The sequence below is a fragment of the Mus pahari genome, chromosome 4 (assembly GCF_900095145.1).
Source record: "Mus pahari chromosome 4, PAHARI_EIJ_v1.1, whole genome shotgun sequence".
Lineage (NCBI taxonomy): Eukaryota > Metazoa > Chordata > Mammalia > Rodentia > Muridae > Mus > Mus pahari.
Window position 1 is genome coordinate 85,565,387 of NC_034593.1, and position 16,750 is coordinate 85,582,136.

Sequence of the window (16,750 nt, forward strand, 5' to 3'; positions counted from 1 at the left end):
TGAGTTCCAGGACAGCCAGGGCTACACAGAGAAACCCTGTCTCGGAAAAACAAACCAAACCAAACCAAACCAAAAAGTTAAAGAGCAACCTTAACTATACACAGAATTCAATGCCAGCTTGAACTATAGGATACATGGTTAAGCAGATAAAGCACTTGTCATGCAAGCATGATGATCAAATTCACAGAACCCATGTAAAAGCTAAGATGTTATGAAGACTGTCTATAATTCTAACATTCAGAAAGCAGAAACAGAATATCCCCAAGACAGCCAGGCTAGCTGGAGTTGGCTAGCTGGAGTTGGCAAGCTCCAGGTTTAGCCAATAACTCTGCCTCAATTAACAGTAAGTAGACAGCAATTATGGAAGGCATCTAATATCAACTTTGGCCTACATACAATCCCAAACACATGTGAACATGCAAACATAAAATTTAAAAACTCAAAGACTCTGCCACGTGTTTATTTCCATGTTAACAATAAGTAATTGATTCTTCTGCAATTGTGGATCTAGGGAGATAGTTCAGTGGGTAAGAACTCTTACTATGCAAGTGTGTTTGTGGACTTGAGTACACATCCTCATTTAAAAAAAAAAAAAAAAGCCATGTATGCTTATAATTCCACATTTAGGGTAGCTACATGTAAATACTGGGAGCTCTCTGGCCAGCTAGCCTAGCCAAAATCGTAAATTTCTGTTTCAGTGAGAGATCCTATTTCAATGCAATAACAAAGAGAGTGATAGAAGACATGAGACATCTTCATACATGGTCTCAATGGTTAAGTGCACAGGTATAACACACACAGAGATTAAAAATAAGTTAAGTGTGGGCTGGTGAGATGGCTCAGTGGGTAAGATCACTGACCGCTCTTCCGAAGGTCCTGAGTTCAAATCCCAGCAACCACATGGTGGCTCACAACCACCCGTTATGAGATCTGACACCCTCTTCTGGTGCGTCTAAAGTCACCTACAGTGTACTTATGTATAATAATAAATAAAACTTTAAAAAAAAAAAAAAAAGTAAGTGCGGGAGTAGAAGCATGTGCATCACTGTAGGTTCAAAGCTAGTCTGGTCTATATAGACAATTCTAAGATAGCTAAGACTATATAGAGAAACCCTGTCTCAAAAAAAGGTAAACTAAAAACAGTTATGAAGGCTGTGGAGATAGCACAGTTGGTGATATGCCTGCTTTACAACCATGAAGATTTGAGTTTAATTCTTAGAATATACATATAAAAGTTAGCGATGGGGATGTGTAATTGAAATGCCAGTGCCAATTGAAATCCTAGCACCTGCATGGCAACTCCAGTCCCAGGAAATTCAAATGTACAGACATATTTGTAAGCACAATATTTATACAAAGTAAATAAATTAAAATATTAATAAGAAAAACCAAAGAAGGTAGACAGCACCTGAGGAATATGGGCCTGCATGTATTTGTATATACGTATACTCACAGACACACACACACACCTTCTATAGGAAGTATTATGTAGACAATATAAACACAAATGTAAAACATGAGAGCAGCCTTCTTTAAACCTAAGTTCCTTAGAAATGAAATCAAAGCAAATCTGTAAGTTGATAAAGTCAGTCAGAATCTTTTAGGGTTCATTCAGGCTACAAAGTTAGGCCACAATGCTATGTCTCCAAACAAACTGGAACATCAAAACAGAAGTCAAGTTTTTAATTTACCACCTTAAAAAGACATACAAAGCAGAGTAAGAAATTAGAGCTGAGGAACTGTATACGGACACTTACGTGGTCGGCAAATGGGATACAGCTCTGACTGAGTAACATAGGAGGCATAGCCATCATCAAAAAAAATTAAAAATCTGCAGGGAAAGGAAACAGACATGGAGGTTATAGGGAATGTTTTAATCACTGGGTACTTTATTATTCTTTTCATTCTCTGAAACACAGACCAGTCCAGTCTCCCTTTATTTTTCCCTTATACTAAAAAAAACCTCTTTTCTGAAAACTATTCTGTCTTCCATGCATGGAGGCACACACCTTTAATCTCAGCACTCAGGAGGTAGAGGCAGGAGGATTTTTATGTTTCCCACCAACCGACACAGTGAATTCCAGGCCAGTCAAGGTTGCCTATGAGACATTTCTCCAATCTCAGCACTCAAGAGACAGAGGCAGGTGGTTTGTGAGTTTGAGACCAATCTAGGATACATAAGTGTCATAGTGGGGTTGGAGAGATGGCTCAGCAGTTAAGAGTACTCTAATCACTTCCAGGACCTAATAAACCCAGAACCCACATAATGGTTTACAACCATTTGTAACTCCAGTTCCAGGGGAATGCAACACCCTCCTTTAGTTCCTGCAGGCTTCAGGCATGCATGTGATGTATACACATACACACAAATAACATAGCCATACACACAAAGTAAGATAAATAAATCAGAGTTTGGTACTTGTTAAAAAGAAAAACAAAAGATGTGTGATGGCAGTCTGAGCAAGGTACAGAGATGTCTAAAATAAAAAAAAATATACACACACACACGAGAGAGAGAGAGAGAGAGAGAGAGAGAGAGAGAGAGAGAGAGAGAGAGAGAACGAACAGTTTCAGATCATAAGGATGGGACTGAGGACATAAAAGCTAACAGTGAAATTCTGACCACAGTATGAAGAGATGGGCACCAGGCTCCCAGGCCCCACTTTCCTACAATCTACAATCCCTGTTCAGATACCTGAGCTTGTTCTTGACGTTAGGGGTCTCAGCTACAATGCCAGCATAAAGCCAGACCTGATTTCCATCTTTGTATTTGGCCACCACTCGACTGCCCACAAACAGCTTGTCAGCGGGAGGGTGGTAATCATAGGCAATATGGTTCCCAGATAGCAGACTCTTTCCTTTGTTGTCAAATTTCACTTTGTATTTTTTTCCTAGCCCTGTATAAAAGAAAATAGAACCAAAATTAAAAAAAAGAAAAACAAAAAACTGTTATTTCCAATGTTAAGTCTTGGGTGCAACATAGCAGACAAAAGGAAAGGCTTTGTTTGGAAAAACAGTCAGCAATGGAAGCCCTACAGGTTACCTTTGCTTAGTCCTTCCTCCAGCCTGAACACACATACCAACAGTCTGGATGGCAATAAGGGTGCCTTTGTGCCACGTCTTAGTCCTCTTCTTGCCCAGAATCCGCATGCTGACTATCAAGTCCCCATCTTTGCTCAGTTCTCCAGACACCTGACCCAAGGTTCCTATAAACAAGAGTTGTTATAAAGAGTGATGTGAGCAGTTGGATGGAGAAAGGTAAGGTCAAGAGGGTAGGATGGGCTGTAGCTCAGTTGCTGGACTGTTTGCCTAGCATGCACAAAGCCCTGGATTTGAACCTCAGCACTGCATACACCTGGCGTAATAGTTCATGCCTGTAATCTCAAGTTCTCAGGGAAGACAAGAGAATCAAAAGTTTACGGTCATCCTCAGCAACACAGAAAATTCAAGGCCAGCCTGGGAAAAAGAAGATACTATCTCAAAAACAGTCGTTGGTGTAGAAACAGAGGGAACAGATATTCTGTGACCATTAGCCACTCTTGCTAAACTCCTGGACAGAAGCAGAAGCACAAGACAACCAACTGTTTATGCTAACAGAAGAAATGAATTCAGAATTTTACCACATTTCTAACTCCTCTGGCATAGTCTACCAGCCTATGCCACAACCAACTATCGATAACTCCTTATTGACAGCAACAGTCACAGCCTGAGCCACCACATCAATCAATAACTCTCAGGCTGACTGTGGACATAAAATTAATGTTAAAAAGAGACTGACAAGTCAAACAGCATTCTGAGATGCAAAGCTGACTATCAGTAACATTCAGAAAGAACTCACCTCTCACCTATGCAGGCACTTCTCACACTAACCTTTATGTAGATCTTGAGAACTGCTTTTCTTGTTGACAGCATCCATGAACTTCTGGACATCTTGAGCTGATTTTCTTAAGGCAGCCATAGCTTCACGAAGCTGTAGGAAAATAGAAGGAAAAAAAAAAAAAAAAAAAAACCCTCAGTATATGAGTTAGACACAACGTGAGAAGACATAACAAGGACTAGGTGAGACAGCCCTTGTCTAACATGCTGCAAATAAGTAAAGCCAAACAAATCAACAACAAAAACATGACAAAGAACACTGCCTTCAATAATTAAAATAGATTCAACTGTATTAAAAGGCCAGACAGAGGCAACTTCTCAATTTTTCTGCATTCTTGCAATATCTACAAGATGACTGTAATGAATGGGGCTTACTATATGGTGAATACACTGAAGCCAACTGAATGTATGCTTAGGCTAAAATTCATCACTACTTTCAAAAGTTTCTTCATTATATGCGCATTGATGTTCATCTGCATATATGTCTATATGAGGGTGCTGGCTACGCTGAAACTGGAGTCACACAGCTGTGAGCTGCCATGTGGGTGCTGGGAACTGAACCTGAGTCCCTGGAAGATCAGCCAGTGCTCATCTTAACCAAGGAGCCATCTCTCCAGCACTGTTCTTTTGGTTTTTTGTTTTAAATAAAGACAGGGTTATCTATATTCCAAGCCTTCAAAGGTATGTAGCCAAGGATGAGCCTGAACTTCTGATCTTTCTGCCTCCATCTCTTCTGAGTGTTGGGATAACAGGCATGCATCACCAGAAAACTGCTGATATAATGGTGACCTAAGCACAAAGATTCCTGAGTGCTAGGTAAGCACCGTACCAAATGACCAACACTGATAGTCCATCAAATTCATTCACATATGTATATGTACATATGTGTGTGTATTAAACAAATGAATTTATAAAAGTTTTAGATTTATTTGTACGCATGAGCATTTTACCTGTATTTATGTGTATCATGTATGTGCCTGATGAAGACAGGACATTAGATCCTCTGAAAGTGAATTTATGGAAGGTTATCAGTTACCATGTGGGTGCTGAGAACTGAACCCAGGTCCTTTTTAAGAACAGTGAGTGTTCCTCACAAAACTACCATTCTAGCCACATATTTATTATTATGAAGGTTTTGGAGACAGTTTCACTTGTAGCTCTAACTAGCCTAAAACTCCCTGTGTAACCCAGGCTGGCCTCAAGTTCATTAAGATCAACTTGTCCCTGACTTCTCAGTGCTGAGGTTAAAAGTGTGTACTACTATGCTCAGCTATATTTATTAGTTCTGGTTGTTATTATTTTGGTTTTTTGAGACAAGGTCTCTCTACATAGCCCTGGCTGTCCTGGAATTTATCACATATGACAGGCTGGCCTTGAACTCACAGAGATCCACCTGCCTCTCCTTCCCTGGTGCTCAGATTCAAGGTGTGTGCTACCAAACCTGGCTTTAACTATGTCTTATTTCTGCTTACCCATGTAAGTGAATGCCAATTGTATGTAGGTGCCTCTAGAATCCAGAAGAGGGCACTAGATACCTTGGAGTTACAGGCAGCTGAAAGACTTCAACATGGGTGCTGGACCAGAACTCAAGTCTTCCAGAAGAGCAGCATGCTCTCCTTAACTACTATGTATCCCTCCTGTCCAACTTCCTGATTCTTAACTTCCTATACCCAACCCAACTCACCTTCTGGTCTTTTGGAGTTCTGCTCCCAGCATCACCTATGGAAGAAAAGAACTTAATTGAAGAAAAGCTGGGCATATGAACCTAGCTACTTGAGAGACTAAGGCAGGAACATGGTACCTTGAATACATGCTGTATCTAGAGAACAAGAACTAGGCCTGCCTGAGCAATTTAGACCCTGTCTCAAAATAAAAAGTAAAGTGGGCAAGAGGAACACCGTATATTAAGGTTAGTCTGGTTTAAAGATAAGCTGATAGCTAAGCAAGAATGCATAAGAGTCAAAATACAGAAACCAAGGACTCAAGTCAAGGATCAGAGGTTCAGACGGAGTAGCTCTATTGCAGAGGAGCTGGGTTTGGTTTCTAGTACACACACTGGCAGCTCACAACCACTTGTCACTACACCTCAGTGGATCTGGTGCACTCTTCTAAGCTCTGAGACCAGTTATACTCACACAAACACTCCCCCACACAGACAGATACGGTTTTTTACACATTAAAAAATAAAAATAAATCTTTAAAGAGGAAAAACAACCTTTAAACCCTCAAACCAAACAAATAAATATAAAGTTGGTGGGGACACATTTACTGGTAACATATATGAGTCCCTAGGTTCAATTCCCAGTACTGGAAAAGGACGGTACTGAAATGGTTACTAAAAGGGGTCTGGAGATGAAAAAAACAGTAAATGCCTGCCAGTGTTTACCTCTGGATAAGTACTGAGACACTTTAAGGCAATTGTCATCTATTTGAAATTTTGTAAAAATAATTTAATTATTCAACTTAAAACAACTTAAAATGAAACCAGGCTACTAAACTTGAGCAAATACTTACTTTCTAGAAGCACTGTGCAACAACCTATCAATGATTACAGAAACGTGGTTATTTTATCTTAGGAAATCATTCTAAAATTCACTTATTCTTAAAAGTTCTTATTAAGGTACAATGCATGTACATGTAGTTCAGTGAACTGTAATCCACTGATTAGATTGTGAAACTACCACGGTACACTTACCTTCAGAACATTTTCATCAGTCCAAAACCTAACTCCATGATCATTACCCAACACTCCCTTTCCCCCACTTACCTAGGCAACCAGAAATCTACCGTCTGCTTCTATGGATTTGCCTGTTATGGACATTTTATATAAGCAAGTCATATAATTTGGGATCTATACAGGTTCATCTGTGGCAGCACAAATCAGTACAGTTTTACAGCTTAACTGTAACCCACTGTAGGCAGATGCCATGTATTTGGTTTTTCTATTTCTCAACTCATCTTTTCTCTACTTTTTAGCTGTCATGAATGCTAAAGTAAACATTTGTATTCTTTTTTTTGTCTTTTGATAGTGTGTTTTCACATAGCCCAGTCTGGCCTGGCAATTACTATGTAAGTGAAAGGTGGCTTGAACCTACAATTTTTACTGTGTCACTTCCGGAGTGCTGTTTTAGCCAGTTGGTGGTGGTACACTCCTTTAGTCCCAGAAATCAGGAGGCAGAGCCAAGGTGGATCTATGCATTCAAGGCCAGCTGGTCTACAGAATAAGTTCCAAAGACAGCCAGGGCTACATAGAAAAACCCTGTTTGGAAAATAAAAACAAAAGAACTCTATCCCTGTTGCTTTTACAGGTATGCACTACAGTTCAAAAATAATTTTGATTTACATGTTGGCTTATTATAAGTGACGCTGAGAATCTTCTTGTATATTTACTGCCATTTGTAAATCTATAAAAGCCAGATGCTGTGGCACACATTTGTAACCTAAGCTTTAATAGAGGCAGAAAGATAAGGTATTTAGTCATCTCTACCTACACATTAAATTCTAGGCCTGCTTGAATTACAAAAGACACAGTCTCAGAACAAACATATCCAAACAACCCCCCAAGAAATAAAAAACAACTTCAAAGTATCCATTTAAAGTCCTTCCCACTCCTCATTTTTGTAGTGTAGACTAGGCTGTCCCCAAACTCAGGGATTCACCTATCTCTGCCTTCCAAGTGTTGGGATTAAAAAGCATGGACTGGGCCGTGCATGGTGGTGCACGCCCCCCCCCTTTTTTTTTTCAAGACAGGGTTTCTCTGTATAGCCCTGGCTGTCCTGGAACTCACTTTGTAGACCAGGCTGGCCTCGAACTCAGAAATCCGCCTGGTGGTGCACGCCTTTAATCCCACCACTCGGGAGGCAGAGGCAGGAGGATTTCTGAGTTTGAGGCCAGCCTGGTCTACAAAGTGAGCTCCAAGTGAGCCAGGGCTATACAGAGAAACCCTGTCTCACCCCCCCCCCCAAAAAAAAGCATGTACTACTATTTCCAGTCCCCAAAAATTTAAAAATAAAATTATCTTCATTGTTATAGAATTCTTTCTTTATCCTAGGCAATAATAGACCTTTCAAACTTCACCCTATCTTTCCTTTTGGGGTGGCGTCACTCTGTCACCCAAGGTTGTCCTGAAATTATATGGTCAAGGCTGTCCTAACTCATAGTAATTTTCTGCCTGAATTCTATTGTCACTGTCTCCAGGACAAAAACAAAAAAACAAACCTGGCAAAACCAAACCCTGCCAGCACCAATCAGTAGTAAACACAGGTAGCCTGGAACTCTCATACTTCAACAGTGAGGACCTTATATATGTTAGGCAAATGTTCTACCACTGAGTTATTTCCCCAGCAGGCATGAGAACACAAACTAGTCTAACTGCTCTGTAATACCATGGAGAATTTAGCCTAAAAATGATACTGCAATGTCCACAAAACATTTCAACAAAAATGTCCACAACAACCCATAGGTAGGACAAATATAGGAATTGGTTCTTTCTATCTGGCTGGATCCTGGGGATCCAACTCAAGTCATAGGGCTTGATGATAAGCACCTTCACTGGATGAGCCATTTCCCCAGCCCTGCTCTAAACTTTGGCCAGAGAAACTTCTTTTAGCAGTGAGCAGAGACTCATAACTGGTCAAAGCACTAAGAATAAATGACTGTTAAGTGCTCACCTCTAAATGGGACACTTGCAAGCACACCTAGCCAACAAGGGTAAGGACAACATTGTAGAAGAGGGTTAGGGTAGGATGGGAAGCAATGTTGGGAAAGATTGTCTTCTAGACTCGATAGGGCCCTTGGACTCCTCAACTCACAGCTCCTTAACTCTGCCCTTAAGACTTATGCAAGAATAAGTCAGTCAACATTCCAGCAAGAATGGGGGAGGGGCACCACGCCCCCCTCCCCCCAGGAACTACTGGCAGTTAAAGGTTGCTGGAGGAGGGCGGGAACAATTTTTCATCAGGGATGTCGCCACTGGTAAGTTACCCAAGAACCCCACACCCAAATTTAACTCAGTGGATTAGATAAAAATAAATTAAAAAACAAAACAATACATGAAAGAAGGAAGAGGAAAGGTAAGATAGTTGGGAAAATGAAAGATTGCAGAGAGGATAGGGAGTTGGTGTACATGATCAAAATACATTTTTATATGTGCATGAAACTATCAAGGATAAGTAAAAAACTGTCATATTGTCGCCTATGATTTTGGCACTTGGGAGTTGGAGGTAAAGGTAGAAGGCCCAGGAACTGAATATAATTCTCCATTATGTGTTGAGTTTGAGGCCAGCCTGGCCTATAACACTGTCTAAAAATACACAAACATAAAAAAAACCTATAAACAACAAAAACAGAGTGAGACATATGTCTAAAATAATCACCTTTGGGAAGGAAGCTCAAAGGCATGCTATGGCTACACAGTGAATCTGAGGTAAACCTGGACTTCATGAGGCTTTGTCTCAAAAATCACTCATCAAGAAGTTAATGGATGACTAGCTAGTACATATATGTAAGTGGAACAGTATGCAATTCTAAAGAAAAATGAAACCACAACATTTCCCAGAAAATGGAGGGATTGGTGACCAAGACAATAAGTACAACAAACCAAATACAGGATGAAATTTCATGTAACAGAGATACCATCTGTCACATCCCATATCCCTACATAGGAAATATAACAGTCGGCACAGTATATGCACATGAACTACCAAATTACATTGTTAAAATTGGTCTATCAAATTATGCTATAGCCTGTTGTACTGGCCTGCTGCTTGCCAGCAGACCTCTTTTTTGGGGGGGTGGGGGGTGGTTCAAGACAGGGTTTCTCTGTGTAGCCCTGGCTGTCCTGGAACTCACTCAGTAGTCCAGGCTGGGATTAAAGGCGTGCACCACCACCACCCAGCACCAGCAAACCTCTCAATAGGTTTGGCATGCAAAAGATCTATGGAGGTTAAGAAGTTACTGGAGATGAAAGTCAGCCTGGTGCCATCCCTTGCTATATGGATGTATGACATACCAATCTACAATTGGGAATAAAGTTCTTGGAGCACAGAAGGGAGCTGTGGATGGAGGCTTGACAATTCCTCACAGGATCAAACCATTCTCATTAGGATTCTGAATGCAAACTCAACATAGAGCTGAGTGATGGTGGCACACACCTTTAATCCCAGTACTGGGGAGGCAGAGGGAGGAGAATCTCTGAGTTTGAGGCCAGCCTAGTCTATAAAACAAGTTCCAAGACAGCCAGGGCTCTCTTACACAAAGAAACTCTGCCTTGAAAATCCAAAACAAACACACACACATAAATCAACAATCAATAAGTAAATGGGAGGGGGGCGGAAACTTTTGCCAGGCGGTGATGGTGCACACCTTTCCCAGAGGCAGGCAGGTTGATATAACTTTGAGGCCAGCCTGGTCTACAGAGTGAGTGCCAGCACAGCCAGGGCTGCAGAGAAAGCAAGTCTCAAAATAACAAAACAAACAAACAAAAAAAGCAGAAGTACTGCTCCAAGTCCGAAGCTAGCATGGGCTATACTGAGAGTTAGTTCTGAGTTCGAGGCCAGCCTGGTCTACAAAGTGAGTTCCAGGACATCCAGGGCTAAACAGAGAAACCCTGTCTCAAAAAACCAAAAAAAAAAAAAAAAGAAGTTAGCCAGAAACTGTGAAATCCTATTGCAAAATAAAAGTATTAGAGGGATAGGCAGCAGATCGTATTTCCCATACAAGTCCCAAGTCCTGGAATCTGGATCCTCAGACCCCAAACCTGTAATCCTAGCACTCATACGGCAGAAATCCACTATGAGCTGGCTATCTACACATGCTAGAATTGGCAAGCCCTTGGTTCAGAAAGACCTTGCTTCCATAATAAAGTGAGGAGTGATCAAGCAATAAACCTGATATAAATCTTTGAATTCTACATATATGTACACCCACCCATATACCTCTACTCCCAAACATGGGTATGAACGTGTATCAACTTAACAGAATTTAAAATGACTTGGGAAATGGAAGTCTGTGCAAGCCAATGAGGAATTATTTTGCTTATATAGAGGTGGATGGACCTGCCCACTGGGAGTGGTACCACTCCATAGACTTCATAAATACACAAATAAAGAGAGCTATCAGAGGAGCAGCAGGATGAGACATTCCCTCTCTGTCCAGATGGCAGAACAATGTGACCAGATGCTTTAGGCTTTTGTCACTGTGAATTCCCTGACCATCATGGATATGATCTGGAACTGGGAAACAGGATAAGCCCCCTTAACCTTCAAATGATTTTGTCAGATTATTTGATCACAGTAACTGAAAAAGAAACTCAGACATAGGCAAAATACACACAAACACACGGGGGGGGGGGAAGACATAATAAATATACCTTATCTGAAATGGGAAAAGGAAGCAATCAGAATATAGAAAACACTTACGATCCAAGAATACTTATTTGTTGTCATATAAGTCAGTCAGGTAATTTGGCATATTAAGTAATGACAATATGATTCTTTATCTATAACATGCTTATCTTCCAGTATTTCAGTTTCCATTCTAGGATTTTTTTTGACCAAAGNGTCATCATTTACCTGAATCNATANTGAGGACATCATCATCTTCATCAGGAATCTCAATTATCTCTGTGGGCCGGGAAGCTTCATCCTCAGAGCTACTGTCATGATACTGTAGTCCCAGCTTAGAGTAGAAATCCTTCACCAAAGACTCACAGTTAGTCACTTCCCTGATATTGGAACACATGCAGAAAAGATCAAAGCCAGTGGAGAAAGTGCGGTACAAGAGCATTAGAATGTATATACATTTATGCAATGCCTAGCCTATGAGCTCACACATGTAATCCTAGTCCTTAGCCTTAGGGACCAAGACTAGCTAGGTTTGAGGTTACTTTGGTCAGTACAGAGAATAGTTCATGGCCAGCATGGCCTACAGAGTAAGAAACCTTTAGAAACAACCAAAAAAAAGAGCCCAGCACTCAGGAGGCAGAGGCAAGCAGATCTCTGAGTTCCAGGCCAGTTTGGTGTACAGAGGTAGTTCCAGGATAGCCAGAGTTACAAAGAAACTCTGTCTCAAAAAACAAACAAAACAAAACAAAAAAAACACATGCCCACATGCCTGCGAGACACACACACACACACACACACACAAAACACAACACAGTAACAAGAAATTATGTATTTTTAAATATAGACTGTTTGTTCTACCTGTTCCAAAGTACCTATTTAGAATGCTTTTTCCACAGAACAATGTTTGTTTGCATGTAATTAGTCTATGAAACAATTTGCTAGAGTTCAATTTTTCACCTGCTGTTACAAAAGTCCTAATATCTGATACTTATTTCCAATGTGGCTTTGGGAACTAAGAAGACAGCTTTAAATAGCAACTTCATTTTGCTGGGCGTTGTGAAACATCCCTTTAATCTCACCACTGGAGAGACAAAGGCAGATGTGTCTCTGAGTCCAGCTCAATATGGTTTGTATAGTGAGTTCCAGGGCAGCCAATGCTATGTAAAGAGACTTTCTATCAAAAATGGATGAATGAATGAATGAATATATGAATAAATAAAAAGTAAATGAACAGTAGCAGTAGTTTAAGTAGTCTATCAACAAGCAAAAATCTTAAATTGCACTGGCCATCTGAAACATATACTATGGGGGAATTAGGAATTTTAATGTTTCACAGTTAAAGATAACAAGTTAAGAGGCTGAGGATGTAGCTGAACTGGCAGAAGATTGCTTAACCCTAATTGCTAACTCAAACACAAAATAAACTGGGCACGGTGGCCCACAACTATAGTCCCAGCACTCAGAATATAAAAAGACAGGATAATCCATGGGTCAAGATCACAGAGCAAATTCAAGGCCACACTCTGTTACTCATGAAACCCCAAATCAACTCAACAAACAAGCTAGGATCATTTCATTGCAGCACTTAGGGGGCAAAAGTTGGCAGGTCTCTATAAGTCACAGGTCAGCAAGGAATCGGGACTCTGTCTCAGAAAAACAGAAAGACAGCAACTCTACAATCTTCACTTTCTGGGGATCTTAGGAAGGAAGGTCAGTAAGGAGGAAGACAAGGGAATTCAAGCCTTTGACCTAACTACAGCTGATCACACAGCAGCTACCCACAGGGAAACAGTGTTCTGTCGCGACTCTGCACTACAAACTGAGGACGTTAAGGTCCCACCTGACTGACCTCTGCAAAGTATAAAGTGCTTAGGACAATGACAACAATCTCTTCAAGGAGGACACAGATGGACATTTACTTCTGCTTCCAGGAATCCTCACCTGGATGCATCATCAAACAGCCGATCAACATAAGCCACTTCAGACTCTTTCTGTAGTACCCACGTCTCCAGCTCTGCGAGCTTCTTCTTGCGCTGCTGTATACAGTCCATCTTTTCCAGTTCTTCATCAATGCACTGACGCAGTTCCTCCATAGAGATACCCAGCTCTTCAACCACCGCCTGCTGCAGCTCAGCAATCTCTGCCGAGTCAGCTGCAGCTGGCCCTGCAGCCAAACTCATGCACCCAGGGAGGGAGGACATGCTTTGGCCCTGTGCAGGATGAACAAGAAGACTCAGACCATTTCTGGCTCATAATCAAAGGCCCTCCTAGCCTGCAAACTCTGTTCTCTCCCCTCCTTCTCCAGAAGGCAATCTGGAGATTTCCCGGGGAGCCTCATCTTCTCACACAGACCCAAGCCCTGGGTAACAACTAAGAGNGGGGAGACCCTGGAGAACTCCAACGCGCACCAGGGAGCTAGCTGAAAGAAGGCTTCGGGACACTGAAGAGTGCTCATCTACAGAGGAAGGTACTTCTGGGAGCTACATGTTCCCTAGTTGGCTCTGTCTCTACCCAGTGTCTAACGGAGGCGCCCGGCGGCTGGACACGGGTGAGCTGCAGTGAACTCATCCCCCCGGGTTGGTTAGTCCTCCTTTTCCTTCCGGCTCTCTGCCTTTTAAAACCTCCTAGGGCCATGCAAGAGGGCGGCTGCACAAGGGATGGGGTTCCCGGCCGCACCAGGCCCTGGAATCTGCGACCAAAGAAGAAGAAAAGGGACGGACGGAGAGAGGAAAGGTCGGTCTTCCCTGCATGAGCAGAGCAAAGGCTTGAGGCCATGGCGACCACCCGGCAGCCACACTCGGAAGGACGCGCCCAGGGGCTTGGCCGCCCGCGCCACGGAGGACCGCGGCAGCCTCCGGCCGTCCGCCTGCCTTCCCGCGCCTCGCCCACGCGGCGCCTCACCCACGCACCCCTCACCCACGTCTCGCCTCACCCACGCACCACCTCACCCACGCCCACCCACGCCCGCCCCCGCCTCGCTCCTCTCCCGCCAAGTTTCCACACGCAGCCCCAGCCTCCCGCCAGCCAAGCCTCCCGGGTCCACCCCGGCCTCAGCGCACCTCAGTCCGTCCTCCCCGCAACCCTGGCACCGGACCACAAAGGCCGCGTCTCACAACCCCGACCCCAGGTTTTACTGCAGGGCTGCGCCTTGCCAAAACCCAGGCAAACTGAAGGAGAGACGGCGGCGGGGGAGGGGAAACGGCGTGAGGAGGCAGATGGGGCGGGGGAGCAAACCGACGGACCGGAAGCAATATGGAGCGTCCTTCCGGCCTCCGCGACGGTAGCCCGAAGGGATCAAATTTGATAGCATAGAGCTGCGGGACAGGAGTTATGGGACCTAAGGAGAGTATGCATGTGTGAAGTACGGCATTTCTGGAGAATGGGACTGGTTGAGCAAAGCAGGTATTTTCCGGAGTAATTTATAGAAGCTCCTCCCCTACAAGTGACCAAAATAGTTGTTTATCGTTTTTCTTTGAAGATTTTTTTTTTTTTAGTAATAAAAGTTAATTTTTTTTAGCAAAATTAATGAGTGTTCATATAGGAAATATGAAAAATAAAAATAAACAACAACAAAAAAAATCTCATAATTCCATCTCTGAGATTGTGTAGTTTTTTTCACAAAATCAAGAATTTTTGTTTTGGGTTTTTTTTGTTTTTATTTGTTTATTTGTTTTGTTTTTGTTTTTTTTAAAGCTCTATTTATTTATTATATGTAAGTACACTGTAGCTATTGTCAGACACTCCAGAAGAGGTGTTACGGATGGTCGTAAGCCATCATGTGGTTGCTGGGATTTGAACTCCGGACCTTCAGAAGAACAGTCGGGTGCTCTTACCCACTGAGCCATCTCACCAGCCCTGTTTTTGTTTTTTGATACAGGGTTTCTCTGTGTATCCCTGGCTGTCCTGGTACTCTGTAGACCAGGCTGGCCTCAAACTCAGAAATCTACCTGCTGCTGCCTCCCAAGTGCTGGAATTAAAGGTGTGCACCACCACTGTCCAGCTCTTATTTCATTCTTTGCTTCTTTCTGCCTAATCATCTTTGAATGCAATTACTTTCACAAGAGACCTGGCCCATCTCCCAGCGCAGCTCCCATCCCTTTAGTCTTAGAACAGCGTTACAAATAAACTGCCAAACTCAAGTACACGGTCTTCTTCCACTGTCCCCCCATAACCCTGCCTGCAAGGGTAAAGGAAGCTGAAATACAAACAAAAAGCAGACTCACGATGCTGTATTTTGTTGTGGTAGTTTGCACATGGGGTCTTACTATGTGATCTTGGATGGTCTGGCACTTGCTATGTAGACTCTACAAAGATCTACAGGTCTCTGTTTTCCACCTGCTGGGTAACCTGTGAGCCACCATGTCCTGAAAGATATCTATATAAAATACATTTCTCTGTACACCTGTGTGTCTGTGTATGGGTCTGTGCCCAGGAGTGCAGCTGGCCTCAAAGGCCCAAAGAGAATACTGGATTCTATGGAACTGTAGTTACAGACAGTTGCGACCCATCCAACATGGGCACTAAAACTCAAATTCAAAATAATCTGGAAAGCAGTAAGTGTTCTTAAATACGGAATCATTTTCCCGCCCTTGTGTGTGTGTGTGTGTTTAACTTAATATATTATTAAATTCAATAGATTTTTTTTTAATCAAAGTGTTTAGCTAGAGTGATTCTTTGATGCACAAATGTTTGTACTTTAATTTTGGAGACTTATAGAGTCTGAAATAAAACAATGTACCTCTATATTTAGTTTTTAAATTAGGAGAGAAATACATTGGGCTAGATGTGATGGCTCACACCTTTAAGCCTAGTACTCAGGAGGCCAATGAAGACTGATCTCTGTGAGTTCCAGAGCAACCTGATCTACAAAGTGAGTGCCAAAAATTCATACAACATAGTGAGACCTTGTTTAAAAAAATAAATACACTTCAACCCTAATTTTATACAGACACAAATACACACACATATTCAAACCTTCCTTCTCTTCCTTTCAACTTCTTTCAAGATCTGCCTTTCCTTGTTCTCTGATTCATGACCTCTTTTTCTTCTTTGTGGTTTTTTTTCTTGGGACCTTTTTCTTGATCGCTAGTGTGCGTGTGTGTGTGTGTGTGTGTGTGTGTGTGTGTGTGTGTGTGCACCTTTATTTGAGAAAGAGTATATATTTTGGTTGATTTTTTGTTTTGTTTATTGAGGCAGGGTTTGCTTTGTAAACTAGGACATTGGTAGATCTATTAGATACGTTCACGCTTGCTTCAAAGAGGTGTTTCTTTTGACTCAGTGTGCTCTTTGCTGGTATGATTACGATGGACACAAATGTTAGGCATAAGTGAATAGTAGGGTCAGTAGCCAGGCATAGGGAGTGGCCTTTGCTCTCAGCACTTGGGAAACAGAGACATGTGGATCTAAGAGTCTGAGACCTGCCTGGTCTGCAGAGTGAGTTACCTTGTCTCAAAAACACGAGAGAGAGAGAGAGAGAGAGAGAGAGAGAGAGAGAGAGAGAGAGAGAGAGAGAGAGAGGACAGAACTACGCC

The 16,750-nt window shown here is 42.2% G+C and overlaps 1 protein-coding gene across 1 annotated transcript in view; it reads right to left on the reverse strand.

Moving 5' to 3' along the window:
• Setdb1 (SET domain bifurcated histone lysine methyltransferase 1) overlaps positions 1 to 14,449 on the reverse strand; it is a 33,382-nt gene extending 18,933 nt beyond the window's left edge. The window contains exons 1-8 of the mRNA XM_021196872.2: positions 14,279 to 14,449; positions 13,161 to 13,429; positions 11,448 to 11,599; positions 5,561 to 5,595; positions 3,871 to 3,970; positions 3,081 to 3,206; positions 2,696 to 2,897; positions 1,758 to 1,831 (exon numbers count right to left, since the gene is read on the reverse strand). Coding sequence (XP_021052531.1) covers positions 1,758 to 1,831; positions 2,696 to 2,897; positions 3,081 to 3,206; positions 3,871 to 3,970; positions 5,561 to 5,595; positions 11,448 to 11,599; positions 13,161 to 13,420 — 949 coding nt within the window. The 5' untranslated portion in view covers positions 13,421 to 13,429; positions 14,279 to 14,449. The remainder of the gene's footprint in view (positions 1 to 1,757; positions 1,832 to 2,695; positions 2,898 to 3,080; positions 3,207 to 3,870; positions 3,971 to 5,560; positions 5,596 to 11,447; positions 11,600 to 13,160; positions 13,430 to 14,278) is intronic.
• Positions 14,450 to 16,750: the final 2,301 nt, after the last annotated feature.